This window comes from Grammomys surdaster, unplaced genomic scaffold (genome assembly GCF_004785775.1).
Source record: "Grammomys surdaster isolate TR1022 unplaced genomic scaffold, NIH_TR_1.0 142, whole genome shotgun sequence".
Classification (NCBI taxonomy): domain Eukaryota; kingdom Metazoa; phylum Chordata; class Mammalia; order Rodentia; family Muridae; genus Grammomys; species Grammomys surdaster.
Genome location: NW_021604600.1, coordinates 7,316,288 through 7,331,449, shown reverse-complemented (window position 1 = coordinate 7,331,449; position 15,162 = coordinate 7,316,288). Strand labels below are relative to the sequence as shown.

The window sequence follows — 15,162 nt, the reverse complement described above, 5'->3', positions numbered from 1 at the left end:
ACAGCAGGGTATGCAAGAGACCATCCATGTTTTTGAGGAACAGCTCAAGGGGAAAGACCATGCTAGACTAGAAGAAGGTACTATCCTAATCAGGGACTGTCCTCGTGAGACCCAGGACAAGTCACCTAGAGCCATACCAGCTAGATAGGAAAGGCTGGGTCATACCTGTAGGGCCTGGGACAGCCGTACAAAGTCTCTCTGCACCTGTTCACTGGTCTCCAGCTCAGCCTGCAGCCGTAATGCCTTGGCTCTCTGTTCTGAAAGGAGATCTGTGAGCTGGGCCTGCAAGGACAAGATGTGGAACTGAGGCCTGACTCAGCTTGGGCTAGATGAGAAGGTGGGCGTCCCACACTCGTGTCCCTTCAATACCACCAGACTCTGGCCTCCCCTGGCTCGAGCCAGGTGGCTGCTGCAGGGCTTCCTGTCACCTGGTCTGAGGGAGACATGGTGTGAGGGGGGCCACCCACATAGCTGTATTACTCAAGCCAGGCCACCGGGGCCACTCACCTTGTGTTGCTCTTGCTGGACCCGCTCTGTCTCTAATCTCAGGCTGCACAGGGAGGCTGGGAAGTCAAGGCGCAAGGAGACTGGAAGTCAGGCCCACATGGTCCCAGCCCCACTGTGGTAACCCTCTACAAGGCGCTGACCCCTACTCACCCTCCAGCACATCTGTAGGAGTAAGAGAGAGAGGTCAAGACTGGATCTCCACTGCACCTTCTCCTGATGCCCATACCTGACCCAGGAGGCCCTGTGGCAGCTTGGTCGTCTTCCCTTACCTGTCTCTTCTCGCTGCACCCTCAGCTGTCCCTCCAGACTGGCCTTGGCTGCTGTCTCCTCGTCCAGTGCCTCCCGAAGCTTCACAATTTCAATGCGCAGGCGCTCAGCCTCATGCTCCTGTGCTTGCTGCCGGGCCCGGGCCTGCTGCCTGGTGTGCTGTATCAGCAGATGTAGCTCCTGCAAGAAACACAGGGGCCTGCTGGGAGCAGGGCAGATGGGGAGAGCAGGAACCACTGGCCAGGTGGAGAGTGTGAAAAGGGGGAGGGAGAAGGGAGTTAAAACAGCAAATACCACAGTCAGAGAGGAAGGCAAGCTGTGGATTTACAGGGGGATAAAGGAATGGGAGACTACGACTAGCACATGATATAGAGGACTTTCAGGAACAGTGTAGAAAGTTCCAGAATACCTATAAGCTTCCAAACAAGTTAAACTCTCCATTATGCATGTAATGAAAACTCAAGTAAGAAAGGGGTATGGAGGATGGGGGATGTGGCTCGGTGGATAGAGTGCTTCCTTGCATAAGGCCCCAGGGTTGATCTCCAGCACTATGTAAAAACTGAGGACAGTGCCAGGCGGTGGCCCACACTTTCAGTCCCAGCACTCAGGACTCAATGGCAGGTGGATGTCTGACTTCAAGGCAGGTCTGGTCTACAGAATAAGTTCTAGGACACCCAGGGTTACACAAAGAAACTCTGTCTAAAAACAAGCAAGCAAGCAAACAAACAGACAAACACCCCACACCAAACCAATCAACCAACCAACCAACCAACCAAACACCTGAGGAGAAATGGTAGTGTGGGCCTGTAATCCCAGCACTCCTGAGGTTGAAGCGGGACAATCTGACATTTAAGGAGTCCCAGGCATACATTCCAAACTGCTTGGACTATAGGAAAGGATCTCAACAAACCAACCAAACAAACAAGAATGGGAAAGTGAGAAATCAAAGACACAGGGTCACATTGGAGTGGCTGTCGGCGATAACCCTCAGGGTAGAAGAAGAACTAGGTGACCTACTAGTTTATGAACAGATTATTTATATATAAACAACAGTGTCCATCATGGAGGACAGGTTCAAAGACTCCGAGGAACTCAATCTTCAGGATCCAACGCTGCTGAGAAACAGCGAACAGCTGTGTGGTGGCGAGCAGGCCACCTGTGACCCCACACTCAAGCCAGCCTGTTGCAGAGACCCTGTCTCAAAAAAGTCAAGGGATCAAAATATGGTTCAAGTGCACAGTGCCTGTCCAGCATGTGTGGTACAGTGGCTATCCCCAGCAGTGGGGACCATATGGGCAGCAAGGGTGTAGTAAAAATGGCAAACATAACCACTGTCCCCTTCACTTTGGCCAGCACTTTTTAATTCTTCATGCCAATCCTGAGAAGACATTACGGTTCTATTCATCAGATGAAGAAAGTAAGTATTAGCTATAGCTAATAAAAGAGAGGCAGGGTCTGTTCTTGGGTCTCCTTGGAGAGGAGATAGCCACAGGCTGTTGACACTAGGCTTTTGGTGCCATTTACCTGTACGGAGTTTGGCAGGGCCTCATCCTGGTCCTCTTGCTGCTCTGAGCCCTGAAGGGTGGAGGATGGCAGCTGCTCAGCCCTGAGCCCTTGATTTTCTTCATTCAGTCTTTTAACCTCTTGGCTCAGGCACTTGTGAGAAGTGGCCAGTTCTGCCTAGGGAGAGTCCAAAGCACAAGGTAATTGGATGGGGGTCTCTAGTCCCATGGCTAGCTAGACTGACATCTACAAACCCCTGACCTCCTGATCTGCTGAGAAAAAAAAGAAACAAAACTTTTTTTTGAGGTGGGATTTCTTTGTGTAGTCCTGGCTATCCTGGAACTCACTATGTAGACCAGGCTAGCCTCAAACTCAGAGATCCACCTGCCTCTGCTTCCTGAATGCTGGGATTAAGGGTATGTACCATCACTGACTGGTTCAAGAAGAGACTCTTTATTGCCCTCTCTGGCTCTAAGCTCTTCAGATTCTGTCTCTGTGGACACACTAGCAGCTTCAGCCCATTTGGGTATTTCATTTAGATGGCATTTTTTTTTTAAAGATTTGTTTCATGTTCATGAGTGTTTGCCTATATATATGTATATGTATCCAAACATCACATGTGTGCCTGGTGCTCATGGAGGCAAGAAGGGGATGTCAGATCTCTTGCAACTGTAGTTACAGATGGTTGTTAGCTGCCACATGGGTGCTAAGAACTAAACCTGGGTCCTGTGAAAAGAACAGCCAGTGCTTTTAGGTACTCAGCCATCTCTCCAGCTGCACTCCCCCACCTCATATCCACCTGCTTTGAGACAGAGTCTCACTGTGTGGCCTTGGCTGGCTTGAAGGGGATCTTCTGGGCTCAGCCTTCTGAGTGCTGGGACAGGTAGGTACGTGCTACCTCTGGCAGCAACACATTTTTTTTTTTTAAAAAGATGTATTATTTAATGTATATATCAGTACACTGTAGCTATCTTCAGACACACCAGAAGAGGGCATCGGATTCCATTACAGACGGTCATGAGCCACCATGTGGTTGCAGGGAATTGAACTCAGGACCTCTGGAAGAGCAGTCAGTGCTCTTAACCACCAAGCCATCTCTCAACCCAGCAACACATCTTTTGTTTTTTAGCCCAGGCCTCAAACCCATTGGGCAGTCAAGGAAAACTTTAAACAACTTTTCTTTTTTTTTTTTTAATTTTTAAAAAAAGTTTTAAAATTTATGAGTATGAGCATGAACGTTTGCCTGCATGTAGTATGTGCAGCATGTGTGTACTGGCACCTGAGGAAGCCACAAGAGGGCATTGGATCCCCTGAAACTGGAGTTACAGATAGATGTGAGCCATCACTAAAGTTCTCCCTGGGAACTGGACTCAGGTTACATGTCAGAAGAGGGCATTGGATCCCGTTACAGATGGTTGTGAACCACCATGTGGTTGCTTGGAATTGAACTCAGGACCTCTGGAAGAACAGTCAGTGCTCTTAACTGCTGAGCTGTCTCACCAGTCCCCAGCAAATGTTCTATTTTTCCATATTTCTTTGAGCTATTTCTCTAGGCCCTTCTGCCTCCCCATCCTCCTGAGTACTGGGATTACATGCATGTGCTGCCATGCCTGGCAGTTAATAACGGGCTGGAGATTGAACCCAGGGCTTTATGAATGCCAGGCAAGCGCAGTTCTGCAATGTGTTTTTAATATATATTTTATTATGTGTATGTGTGTGGGTACCCATGCACTATGGTGTGTGTGTTTACTATGTAATGTATCACCTTGCTATAGTCCAAGCTAACCTCAAGCTCATAATCCTCCTGTCTCAAACTCCTGCCCACAGGGCTCACACCTGACATTGAATGTGTACGTGTGTACACACAAGCACATGTGGAGGTCAGAGGACAACCTGCTGAGTCAGTTCTCTCTTCCCACATGGGTCCTGGAGATCAAACTCAGGTCATCAGGCTTGGTGGCAAGTGCTCTTACCCACCTGAGCCAGCTTGCTAGCCCCTGAAACATGCTTTTTTAAGTGCTTTAAAACTGGGAGGCAATAAACACATTTCCAGATCTCTGGCTTCTCTTTAAAATCAGATGTCTGACCACACGGCCCTTGCACACTCCAGAGTGGGACTGCTCAGAGTCGCTATGCTTTCAGCTCTTCTGATTCTACAGACTAGACTCAGTAGCTCAGTTCATAGGCGGTAGGGAGCATACTTTAAGGTTGTGGGGTTAGATCAAGATTACACAGCTCTGGCCAGTCAGGCCACCCCCAAAATCTTCACTCACCTAGTGAGAGCAGCTGGATGGGGGTGGGGGAAGGCAGGACTGATATGCTGCCTTTCCATGCCCTCTGGGCCCCTAGTGGTCCTGACCCTTCCTCTCACCGCAGGCCCACTCACCATCTGCAGCTGCACACGCTCTTGGGCCTGGCTCACTGTTCCTTGTAGAGTTCGGAGCAGCTGCTCTGAGTTCTGGACCTGGGCCAGGAGCACCTGCATCTGAGGAGGAAAGAAGGTGAAAGGAGAGGGAAGCAGCTGGAGGCCTGGGGATGCTGCGGGCCAGGCTGGCACTGAGGCTGAACTCACCTGCTTGGCACAGTCCTCGTTGCTCTGCCTCAGTCCTTCCTGCAGCTCATCCCGCTCTCGGCTGACTCTTTCCAGTTCTCTCTGCAGCTGCCTCCCCTGCTGGACCCGGACCTCACTTACTTTTCAGCTCTGCTGACAGGGATCGTACCTACTCTTCTTCCCTACCCATCCCTCAGGAGGCCCTGCTGCTCCTCCAGAGCGGAAACATGGAGAGATACATTTTCTACTCTCCATCTCTGCTGCTATCTGGCGAGGTTTTATCTTTTACTATGTATTGTGATGCTAAGAGTGGCCCTCCCCCAGACCTGGAGCCTGCCCTAAACCTAAATGACCCTGCCCCCGAATTATTTCTGATTGGTGAATAAAGATGCCAACAGCCAATAGCTGGGCAGAAGAGACATAGGTGGGGTTTAGGTTTCCCAGGTTTGGGTTCTGAGAAGAACCACGGGGAAAGAGAAGAAGGTGCAGGAGGAAGAAGGAGAAGCAGCCATGGGTGAGGTGAGCCGTAAGATCATGGCCCTGAGGGCTGGCCAATTGGAGTTAAGAGCAGCCCAGATGAAACACAGCAAGCAGTAAGTAATGACTCGGGGTTATAGACTGAAAAGTAGATTCTAATAGCACAGAGGGTAGGTAACCACCCAGCTCTTGTGCTGTTTAAGGCTTATTGTAAATAAGAAAGCTATGCGTGTCTTTTATCCAGGAACTAAAGGGTCAAAGGTGGGGTAGAAACACCGGGGTCAGGATTAAATAATTTCTACAGCAGTTAACTTCTGGGCTAGTTGCAATCCATTCCCCCTCGAGGCCCCTGCTGGGGACTGAACTCAGGGTCTTGCACAGGCTAGGCAAGTGCCACGGAGCCACATCCCCACCCCCTTTCAGTTTTGCTCTCGACATTTCTCACCGTAACTATCTCTACAGCACCCCATGCATGCCCTTCCCAAGTTCCTTTGCTGGGAGGGGACCTCTCTCCCTCCCGCCAGCCTCTCCGCTGTAGCTTTAGTGCAAGCGCTATCCAGGGAGGCAGGAACGTCCACAGGCCCTAGCCCAACCCACTCACCTCTCCCTGCAGTTGCTCCCACTGGCTATCTGGAACAAGCTGGTACCCAGGAGGGGGAAGGTAGATGCCCTCAGGGACCAGAGTGCCAGTAGACACCAGAGAAGCTGTCTCTTCCTGCTCAGGGCTGAGGCCTTGGGGGCCTCGAAGGGAGGCACTACTGGCAGCCCCACCGAGGGAGAAGGAAGAGATGGAGGCACTGTCATCACAGTTGTGGGCAAAGGCCTCGGCAGCTGGGCCTGCGTCTCCGCTTGGCTCCTCCAAGGGTTCCAGTGGAGGTGAGGGATTCCTTGATAGTGGAAGCAGCTCTGTGGAGCCATGCAGGGAGGCAGGATGCCTTGGTCGTCTCTAGGGAAGATTGCAGGGAAGAAGCTAGGGGTCTGTGTCCTGGGCACCCCTCCTTCCCTCAGCACCGCTGGCCACCCCTCACCTGGATCTCTTGGATTAGCTCTTCCGCCCTCAGCAGCTTCACCTTCAGCTCTGCAATCTCTTGTTCCATGGGCAACACAATCTCCCGAAGCTTCTCTGAGTCTTCATGAGCCTGGAGGGATGGGCGTTGGGAAGCTGACAGCCCCTCCGTCGAGAGAGATGGCCAATAACTGTTCTCATCCTCCCTGAAGGTTATGCCCACCCATTCAAGACTCCAGATCACACGCACTCTAAGTGCTTCCAGGGAAAGGAGCCAAGGCCAGGACTAGCTTCCTCCTGTCCTCTTATTCTTCATAAAATTCCACTCCAACATCCATTGCTTAAAAATGTTCTCACTTATTCTTTGAGAATTTCATAAATGTACAGAAGTGTTTTGGGCAAATCTACCCCAGTACCTCCCTGGCCTTCAACATGCATCTTTTTATATCATAGGACCTTAGATTTTTTTTTTAAACTGGGCACAGTTGAAAATGGTTTCAGTTTTCCAATACCATCTACACCCCTCAGCTGCTCTGAAACTAAGAGTGATCATATGACTTAGCTCTAGCTAATGAGATGTAAACACGTGCTCAATTTATAGACCTTCTCCTTATACGAAGGTGTGTCTTTCTTTATACCATCCTGCTGGCTGGAATGTGGATATGATTGCTGGACATTCAAGCCATCATCTTGGACCATGAGGCAACCTACCGGCTACAGTCAAACAGCAATACAGGAGCTTAAATTTCTCTTCTTTTTAAAAAAAAAAATAAAAATAAATTTTTTATCTTATGCATATGCATGTTTGGCTGGTATATATACACACACTGCGTGCATATCTGGTGCCCTCAGAAGGCAGAAGGGGGCAGCTGATCCTCTGGAACTACAGTTACAGACAGTTGTGAGCCACCAAGTAAGTGCAGGGAACTGAACCTGGATCCTCTGGAAAAGCAGCAAGTGCTCTTAGCTGCTGGGTCACCTCTCCAGTCCCAGAAGCCTGGGTTTTCAATGACTTGCTGAACTGTTTTATTGGTCTGGACTTTAAAGAAGAAGAAGGGAAAACAACAACAACAACTCCCCCCCCACACACACACACAACTTCTATCTTATTTAAACCGCTAATGATTTAGGTTTCCAGTCCCATGCAGCCAGTACCCGACAGGCTTTCCCCTTCTCCATCCCAATCATAAGGCTTAGCTGATACAACTTCCCTTTCTCCTGTCCTAACCATAAAAAAAAAAACCTAACCATAAAAAAAAACCCTAACCATGTCTTGGTTGTCTCCTTTCAAGCTCGGGATCCTGCATGGGGTCAGTAAAAAAAAAAGTAAAAACAAAACAAAAAGCGGTCCTGCCCCTGCCACGTCTCTAGGCAACAGCCAGTCATGCTTCATCTGTTATCATCTTTCTCAACCAATTCCATTTCAACCTCTCAATTCCCCCAAACTCTCCTTAGAAAAGCCAAGTTAACACTCCATGTGTCACAGACAGGATAAGCCATCTGAAGTCCTGGGACACACATGCGGTGCACAGGCAAAATACACACAGCCTAGGAGAGTGCGGGACAGCCAGCATCCAAACCAGCAAACAGCACCTTCTAGTGGAAGCTGCACGGCAAAGCCTTCCTTTCCTGGCCCTGGTTTTGTTTTGATTTTTGAGGTGGGATCTCACATCCCAAGCTGGCCTTGAGCTTGGGTTTCTGATCCTTCTTCCTCCACAATGCTCCAATTGTAGGCATGTGTCACCATGCCCGGCTTTCTGAAGTGCTGGGCTTGAACCCAGGGCTTCGTACATGCTAGTCAACCTCTCTAGCTACTGAACCACCGCCCTAGCCCCTAGGCTCCTGTTGGATCTCTGTTTTCATAGGCAGGAACTTTACTTTAGCTATTGTTTCCTTGGGTTCTAATTAAATACCTACCTCACAGAGCTTCTGTGAGATCAAATAAGGTAAGAGCACATACTGCTAATAAGAGGGAACATATGGAAATATATGCACCCTAGAATTTAATTCTTTTTATTGTCTTTGAGATAGGGTATTACTACGTACCCTTAGGCTAGCCTTAAACCCATAATAATTCTTCTGCCCAGATTTCCCAGTGCTGGAATTATAGATATGCACTATAATGTGCAGGTATTAAAAAAAAAATAAAGAGTGCTTGCTTGCCTAGGACACATGAAAAAAATAAGCTTGCATTTTTACATGCATGTACACACACATACACACTCACAAATTTTTCCAGGTTTCTAGCTGGCTATAGATGTGCACTCCTATAAATACCAGCACTCAGGAGCTGAAGCAGGAGGCTTTTGCCAAGTTCAAAGCCAGCCTCGACTACATAGCAAGATCCTGTCTCAATGAGAAGGGGGCAGGGGAGGAATGGGGCAGGGAGATGAACACTAAGGATCTTTCTATGTTATCCAGGCTGTCTTGAAGCCCTGGTCTCAAGCCATCCTCCTGCCTCAGCCTCCCAACTAGCTGGGACTACCAGTACCAGTCACGACAACACCCAGCTTCCTATTGTGACTAATGAGTGTTAAGAAAGCCTTATATCACAGGGGTAGAGAACAAGACAGTTTACACTTGTGAGCACTCAGCACAGTGTCTAGCACAGAAAAGGTTACTTTCCTTCCTCTGCAAGACTGACCTTGTTTCTAGAGGTAAATAAACTTAGTCGCTTCTAGCAAGGATCCTGCTAAGCTCTCAACAGTGGGGAGGCTCTGTGTTCTACCCAGAATCATTACTGTGTCCAATGACAGGCTATGAGACAACAATCACTATCATTTTAAACCCCAGGGATAGGGCAGGCCATCCCACCCCAACCTTTTCCATCTGCTTCTCCAAGGAGTCCAAAGGGTGTGCCCGGGCCAGCAGCTGTTTGAGGTGGCCCAGCTCTCGCTCCTTCTCCTCGGACTCCTGTTGCTGCTGCTGCCGCTCCTGTTTCAGGGCTGCAATTTGGGTCTCGTAGCTGCTGATGGAGTCTGTGGGCAGGAAGGGTGGGTACTTGGTGCCTGCTCTCTCCAAGGTGATCAACTGCAGTAGTTATCATGCTGAGCTCCAGGCAAGACCCTGGCACCTCTTGCACTAGGGTCCTCAGTAGCAAAAGGGAGTGCATGACTCTGAGTGTTTGACGACGAAATAAGAGGACATATGGAAGATGTCAAACATCTGGCATACAATAAGGACCAACTGGACAATATGTTGTTCCGATATACCGCAACTGAAGAACTGACCACAGGATAGTTTTACTAAAAACAGGCAAGTATAAGGTCCTGCTATTATACTTTTTTAAATTTTTGTTTGTTTGGTTTGGGTTTTGTTTTTTGGGGGTCCCCCCCTCCTTGGTATAGCCTGGCTGCCCTGGAACTTTGCTCTACAGACCAGGCTGGCCTCCTGAATCCTGGGATTAAAGATGTGAGCAACCACTGCCCGAGGCCTTGTTATTAGTAAAACCAAAGGAAGCAATACATCATAAGGGCCAAGAACAAAAACAATCCACTTTGTCCAAGTACAGCAAACACAAAACAAACTAAGATTCCCCACAACCCAAGTAGAAAAAAGTCCCTTAGCAGGAGATCTCTCAGGTGTGTGCAGGAGAGAAAACTGAAAGCGTTCCTTTCAAATCACCCGTAGCACATTCACTCAAATATGAGTCTTCTACATTGCTAGGAGGTGACCCTGACAAAGAAAGTGACCATTATGGTTAGCCTTGGCACGGTAGACACCAAGGACAGGCTGAATACCTTGAGACGCAGCCTGACGTTTGGAGTGAATGGGAGAGCTGACTAAAAAAAAATGATTTGTAAGATAGTCAAGTTGGGCAGACTGGTCACTGACAGTTTCCAAATAGCCAACATCTGGTTGATGGATAGTATCTTGGATCCCCAAATGGCACTCCCCTCTCTCAGAACAGTGTGATATTCTACTTGCTTTTATGGCTGAAACAAGACCTGGACCCTAAGACATGTCGAATACAGTTCAAGCCCCTGCTTACAAAGCCTATGACAGGAACTGCAGACACTGGTTGCAGTATGAGCTAGATTTTTTTTTTTGAGACATGGTTTCTCTGTACAGGTCTGGTTGTCCTGGAACTTGCCCTCTAGACAACGCTGCCTCTGCCTCCTGAGTGCTGTGACCAATGGTATACACTGTCACCACCCAGCAAGCTGCAATTCTTATGGCTGCTGTCACTTTCTCTGTGACTTACACAGGGGTAAATCATACAATTGAAGAATCAATTGTGGTAGCAGAAAGCCAGCCTCCAGCACTCAGGAGCCAGAGGCAGGGGGATTTCTGTGAGCCAATTTCAGGACAGTTAGGGCTATGTAGAAAGACTCTGCATCAAAAAAACAAAACAAAAAAAATTATGGTAGGCCTGTCACCTCAGTGCCTGGGAGCCTGCAACGGGAAGATTACAGAACTGAGGCTAGCTTGTGCTACACAGGGGGGACCTGGTATCAAGCAAACTAAACTAAACTAAACTAAGGGGAAAATACCACAAATGTAGGGCTGGAAGCTGGCTCAGATGGTAAAGTGCTCACTTTGTGCAAATCCCAGGCACCATATTAAAAAACCAAGCTCAGAGGCTGCTTCTCTAGAGAACTTGGGGTTCAATTCCCAGCATCCACATAGCTGCTCACAACCACCTATAACTCAAGTTCCAAAGGATCCAACACCCTTTGTGACCTCTGCAGGCACAGACATACGTTCAGGCAAAACACCCAGACACATAAAATAGAAATAAAGGTTAAAACAAATAAACATGCACAGCAGCATGTGCCTGTAGTCCCAGGGGTGAGGAGGCAGACACAGGCTTGCTGGCCAGTCAGCCTAGCTCAATGCTGAGCTCCAGACTCAGTAAGAGACCCTGTCACAAATACATATATACATACATACGTACATACATACGTACGTACATACATACATATATATACACACACATACATATATGCGCGCGCACACACACAGGCACATGTGTGCGCACACAACTTATACAAATACATACAGAAAAAAATGAAAAAAATCTGATCTGCAGAAACACAAATTGCCCAGTTATTTGTATAAAGGCTGAAGATCTAGTATCTATTCCTATTACTGTGTCTGGAATAATCAATATTTGATCATGGTAATACCTCTGTAGATACAGCGAGCGATTACTCAGGCTGGCCTGGAATTCACAGATACCCCCTTGCCTCTACTGCCCAAGTACTCAAAGGAGTGCACCACCATGTCTAGTTCATTTACTTATTTTGGATTTATTTATGGGCTGGTAAGATGGCCCAGTAGATAAAGGTGCTTGCTGCCAAGACCAAAAATCTGAGTTCCATCTCTAAGATCCACTCAGTAAAAGAAACCCCTACAAGTTGTCCTCTGTCAGGGACACACACACACACTAAATATAATAAAATTTAAAAAATTATTTTGTTTCTGCCAAAGAGTGTTAGTGCACACCTTTAATCCTAGCACTCTGGAGGCAGAGGCAGGCAGATCTCTGAATTCCAGGCTAGCCTAGTCTCCAGATGGAGTTCCAGGACAGCAAAGACTACACAGAGAATCCCTGTCTCGAAAAAGCAAAACAAAACAAAAAACAACTTCTTCTTCTTCTTCTTCTTCTTCTTCTTCTTCTTCTTCTTCTTCTTCTTCTTCTTCTCCTTCTTCTCCTTCTTCTCTCTCTCTCTCTCTCTCTCTCTCTCTTTCACACACACACACACACGCTCATGCACACTTAATTTTATTTGTGTATGTGTGTGATCATCACACATGTGGAGGTTAGAGAATAATTTTCAGGTCTTGGCTGTTCCTGCTGTATGGATAGAGGTCAGAGACCAGCAGGAGGGAGCTGGCTTTCTCATTTCACTTTGTGGGTTCTAGGGGTTGTAGTCATCAGGCTTTGCCTACAGAGCCATCTCACTGGCCCCAGCCCATTAACTTAACATGTACTAGCATTAGATATAGAGGTTGCCAGACTTCCCGGGTTCCTATCTGCTCTATATAGCTATATCGCTCTGTGCAAGTTAGCCTGTCTGTGTTTGTGTGCTTTTTCTGTAAACAATCAGCTAATGACTCCTATCTCAGAAACTTTGTTATGAAGATTAAACACAGCCAAGGATGGAGGCTCCTACCCATAACGCTGGTACCTGGAAGGGTGAAGCAGGAGGTTTGTTTACCTTTGAGTTTGAGGCCATACTGGACTATAAAATGAATTCTAGGCTAGCATCAGTTACAGAGTAAGATCCTGCCAGTAAAAACAAAAAAACTGAATCCTGGCTGGGGATGTAGCTCAGTTGGTAGTGTGTTTCTCAAGCATACACAGAGCCCTGGGTTAGAGTCCCAGTATTGCATAAAACCAAGGGTGGTAGTGCATGCCTTAATCCTAGCACTTGGAGGTGGGAGTTCATGAGTTCAAGGCCATGGTTCACTGGTTAAAGGTGTTTGTCAGGAAAGCCTGAGGACTGAGTTCAATCTCTGGAGCCCACAGAAAGGTGGAAAGAGAGGTTGTCCTCCGGCCCAACATGTATGCCATGGCATGGTATGACATCCCCACATCTCAACACACACACACACTCAAGAAGAAGAGGAGGAGGAGGAAGAATAAGAGGAGGAGGAAGTTGTTGTTTGCATACAGAGTATGAGGCCAGCCTGGGACATGTCTCAAAAGAAAAGAAAGCTTAGTCTATAGAGCATTTAGCTCTGTTTCTGGCATATGGTAAGTGTTCAATAACGAGCAGTCACTGTTACAGCTTAGGATGTTCCTTTTTCTTTTGTGTGTGCACACTCACATACACCGGTGTTTTCTTATTTGCTCCATCTTAGTTTTTGCAACAGGGTATCTTATTGATTTTGGAGCTCTCCATTTGGCTGGCCAGCAAGCTGTTGGGGATACGTCAATCTCCAGCCTTCATAGAGCTGGGATAACAGATAAACTGCCACACCTGGTAGGATGGGAAGGGAATTTTAGGCAGCTTACTATGGAAGCCACAGTCAAGGGCAGACCATAGAGGGAGATCTTCGAGGGGCTGGGGCAGCAGTCCAATAAACCTAGTCATAGAAATACTACTGCCGGGACACAGAGTAAGGGCAGGTCTGCCATTCTTTTTTTGTTTGTTTGTTTGTTTTTTGAGACAGGGTTTCTCTGTGTAGTCCTGGCCATCCTGGAACTCACTCTGTAGACCAGGCTGGCCTCGAACTCAGAAATCCGCCTGCCTCTGCCTCCCAAGTGCTGGGATTAAAGGCGTGTGCCACCACTGCCCAGCTCAGGTCTGCCATTCTTAAGGAGACTCTGACCTCTGCCCAAAGGAAAGGGGACAGAGGAAAAGGTGGAGGACCTGGGACCAAGAAAGCTGGTGTCTACCAATCCACAGAGGCCATGAGACAAAGGGAGAGAAGGAAGGAGATATGTGCATCTGTGTAGGGTGCTGTAGGGGTGCCTGGGAAAGAAGGAAACCATAGGACTAAGGTTTGAGAGAACAGGCTGAGTTTCCAGCCTCGAGGCCCAGACGAAGATGAGGCTGGTTCAGGGAAATGAGAAGTTTCTGGCTCATACTCAGGGCTGATCTGAAGTCAGCAAGAACAAGAAATGACACCCATGAGGGAATGGGTAAAGATGACTGCTACACTTAGCTGTGACTGATGAGTTGCTGACAACACTTGTGGTGTTTCTCTGCAAAACAGAAAGGGGTACTCAGATTCTGGGACACTATCTTTTCTCTGTTGACCTACCTGAAGCTCATTTGAAGCCTTCTGCATCCTGCATTCCCTGTTAGAAGGATGCAGGCAGACAGGCTGTAAGGTGGGTGTGTTGGGAGCGGGCTCCTCACCTTTCAGGATGGCCTGCAGGGAAGCCACCTCCTCTTGGCACTGTCTCTGCACTGCAGCCACTGCCTCCGCCTTGGTGCTCTCGCTCACCTCAGCTACAGCCTTCATGGTTTCCATTTCTGCCAGTGCACCGGCCAGTTCAGCACGAAGCTGACTGAGCTCATTTGACTCGGATGCATCCTTTTGCTCCTCTTGGGGCTGGGGATCCAGCGCTGTGGGGGGACAGTGACAAGATTTCTTCCCACAGTTCGCCAGTCTCCTAACACATCAGGCCATCCAGCAGTCCAGTAACCCAATCCCAGACTCCATCTGCATAGGTCTCATCCTACTCACCTGGCCCTGCCCCTCACCGTGTCCCAACTAACTTGGCTCGACTGTCCAATCCCTACCAGTGGCCCCGCCTCGCCCCTTACCTGCCCAACCTACCGACCACGCCCACAACCTAGACCACGCCCACCCCGGTGGGCGCCGCGCCCCGCCCCCTTCCCAGCCTTCGCGCTGGCCGACTGCCGCCCGCAGTCGCATTCGGTTCCGCCTCCAGCCCCCTACTCCCCACGTGCACGGAGGCGCCCTCCCGCACCGATCCCTGGCCGCCCGTGCCGCTGGTTCTCACCTAGGGCTGCTGGCGCAGCTGCCATCGTCTCAGTCCAAACGGCGGATTCCCGCACTCACTGGAGATGGCACTCCCGCTTCCGGGTCCGCTCGGCTGTTTCCGGATCCGCTCGGCTGTTTCCGGATCGGGTCTGCAGGGGCCGCGGGGGTTGGGGGGGGCGGTATGGTCAAGAGACGCCGAATGCGTTCCAGTGGACGCCGGGCTTGGGTCCCGCCTTTCATGCGGCCGCGTGGGACCGCCCCCGCGCTCCCTCTTTCCTTGGAAGTTCCGAGGGCTTCGGGTCTGTGGGGGTCTTCTTTGGTGCCTGAGTCTTCTGAGGCTCCGCTCGAGGCCACCTCCTGGAACGCCTGGCCTTAGTCCTGGAGGACGCAGCGCGCGGCCTCCCCCTTCCCTCCGCCCGGCCGCCCTTCCGCCATAACCCGGCTC

At 49.2% G+C, this 15,162-nt stretch overlaps 1 protein-coding gene across 3 annotated transcripts in view; it reads right to left on the bottom strand.

Moving 5' to 3' along the window:
• Rabep2 (rabaptin, RAB GTPase binding effector protein 2) overlaps positions 1–15,162 on the bottom strand; it is a 15,960-nt gene extending 798 nt beyond the window's left edge. The window contains exons 1-12 of one of the 3 annotated variants that reach the window (XM_028764299.1): positions 14,737–15,162; positions 14,126–14,335; positions 9,132–9,289; positions 6,334–6,444; positions 5,907–6,251; positions 4,850–4,948; positions 4,664–4,762; positions 2,299–2,454; positions 777–954; positions 658–669; positions 508–563; positions 166–282 (exon numbers count right to left, since the gene is read on the bottom strand). In XM_028764299.1, coding sequence (XP_028620132.1) covers positions 166–282; positions 508–563; positions 658–669; positions 777–954; positions 2,299–2,454; positions 4,664–4,762; positions 4,850–4,948; positions 5,907–6,251; positions 6,334–6,444; positions 9,132–9,289; positions 14,126–14,335; positions 14,737–14,761 — 1,566 coding nt within the window. In that variant the 5' untranslated portion in view covers positions 14,762–15,162. The remainder of the gene's footprint in view (positions 1–165; positions 283–507; positions 564–657; positions 670–776; positions 955–2,298; positions 2,455–4,663; positions 4,763–4,849; positions 4,949–5,906; positions 6,252–6,333; positions 6,445–9,131; positions 9,290–14,125; positions 14,336–14,736) is intronic. The other 2 variants (XM_028764297.1, XM_028764298.1) reach the window with 2 other exon arrangements.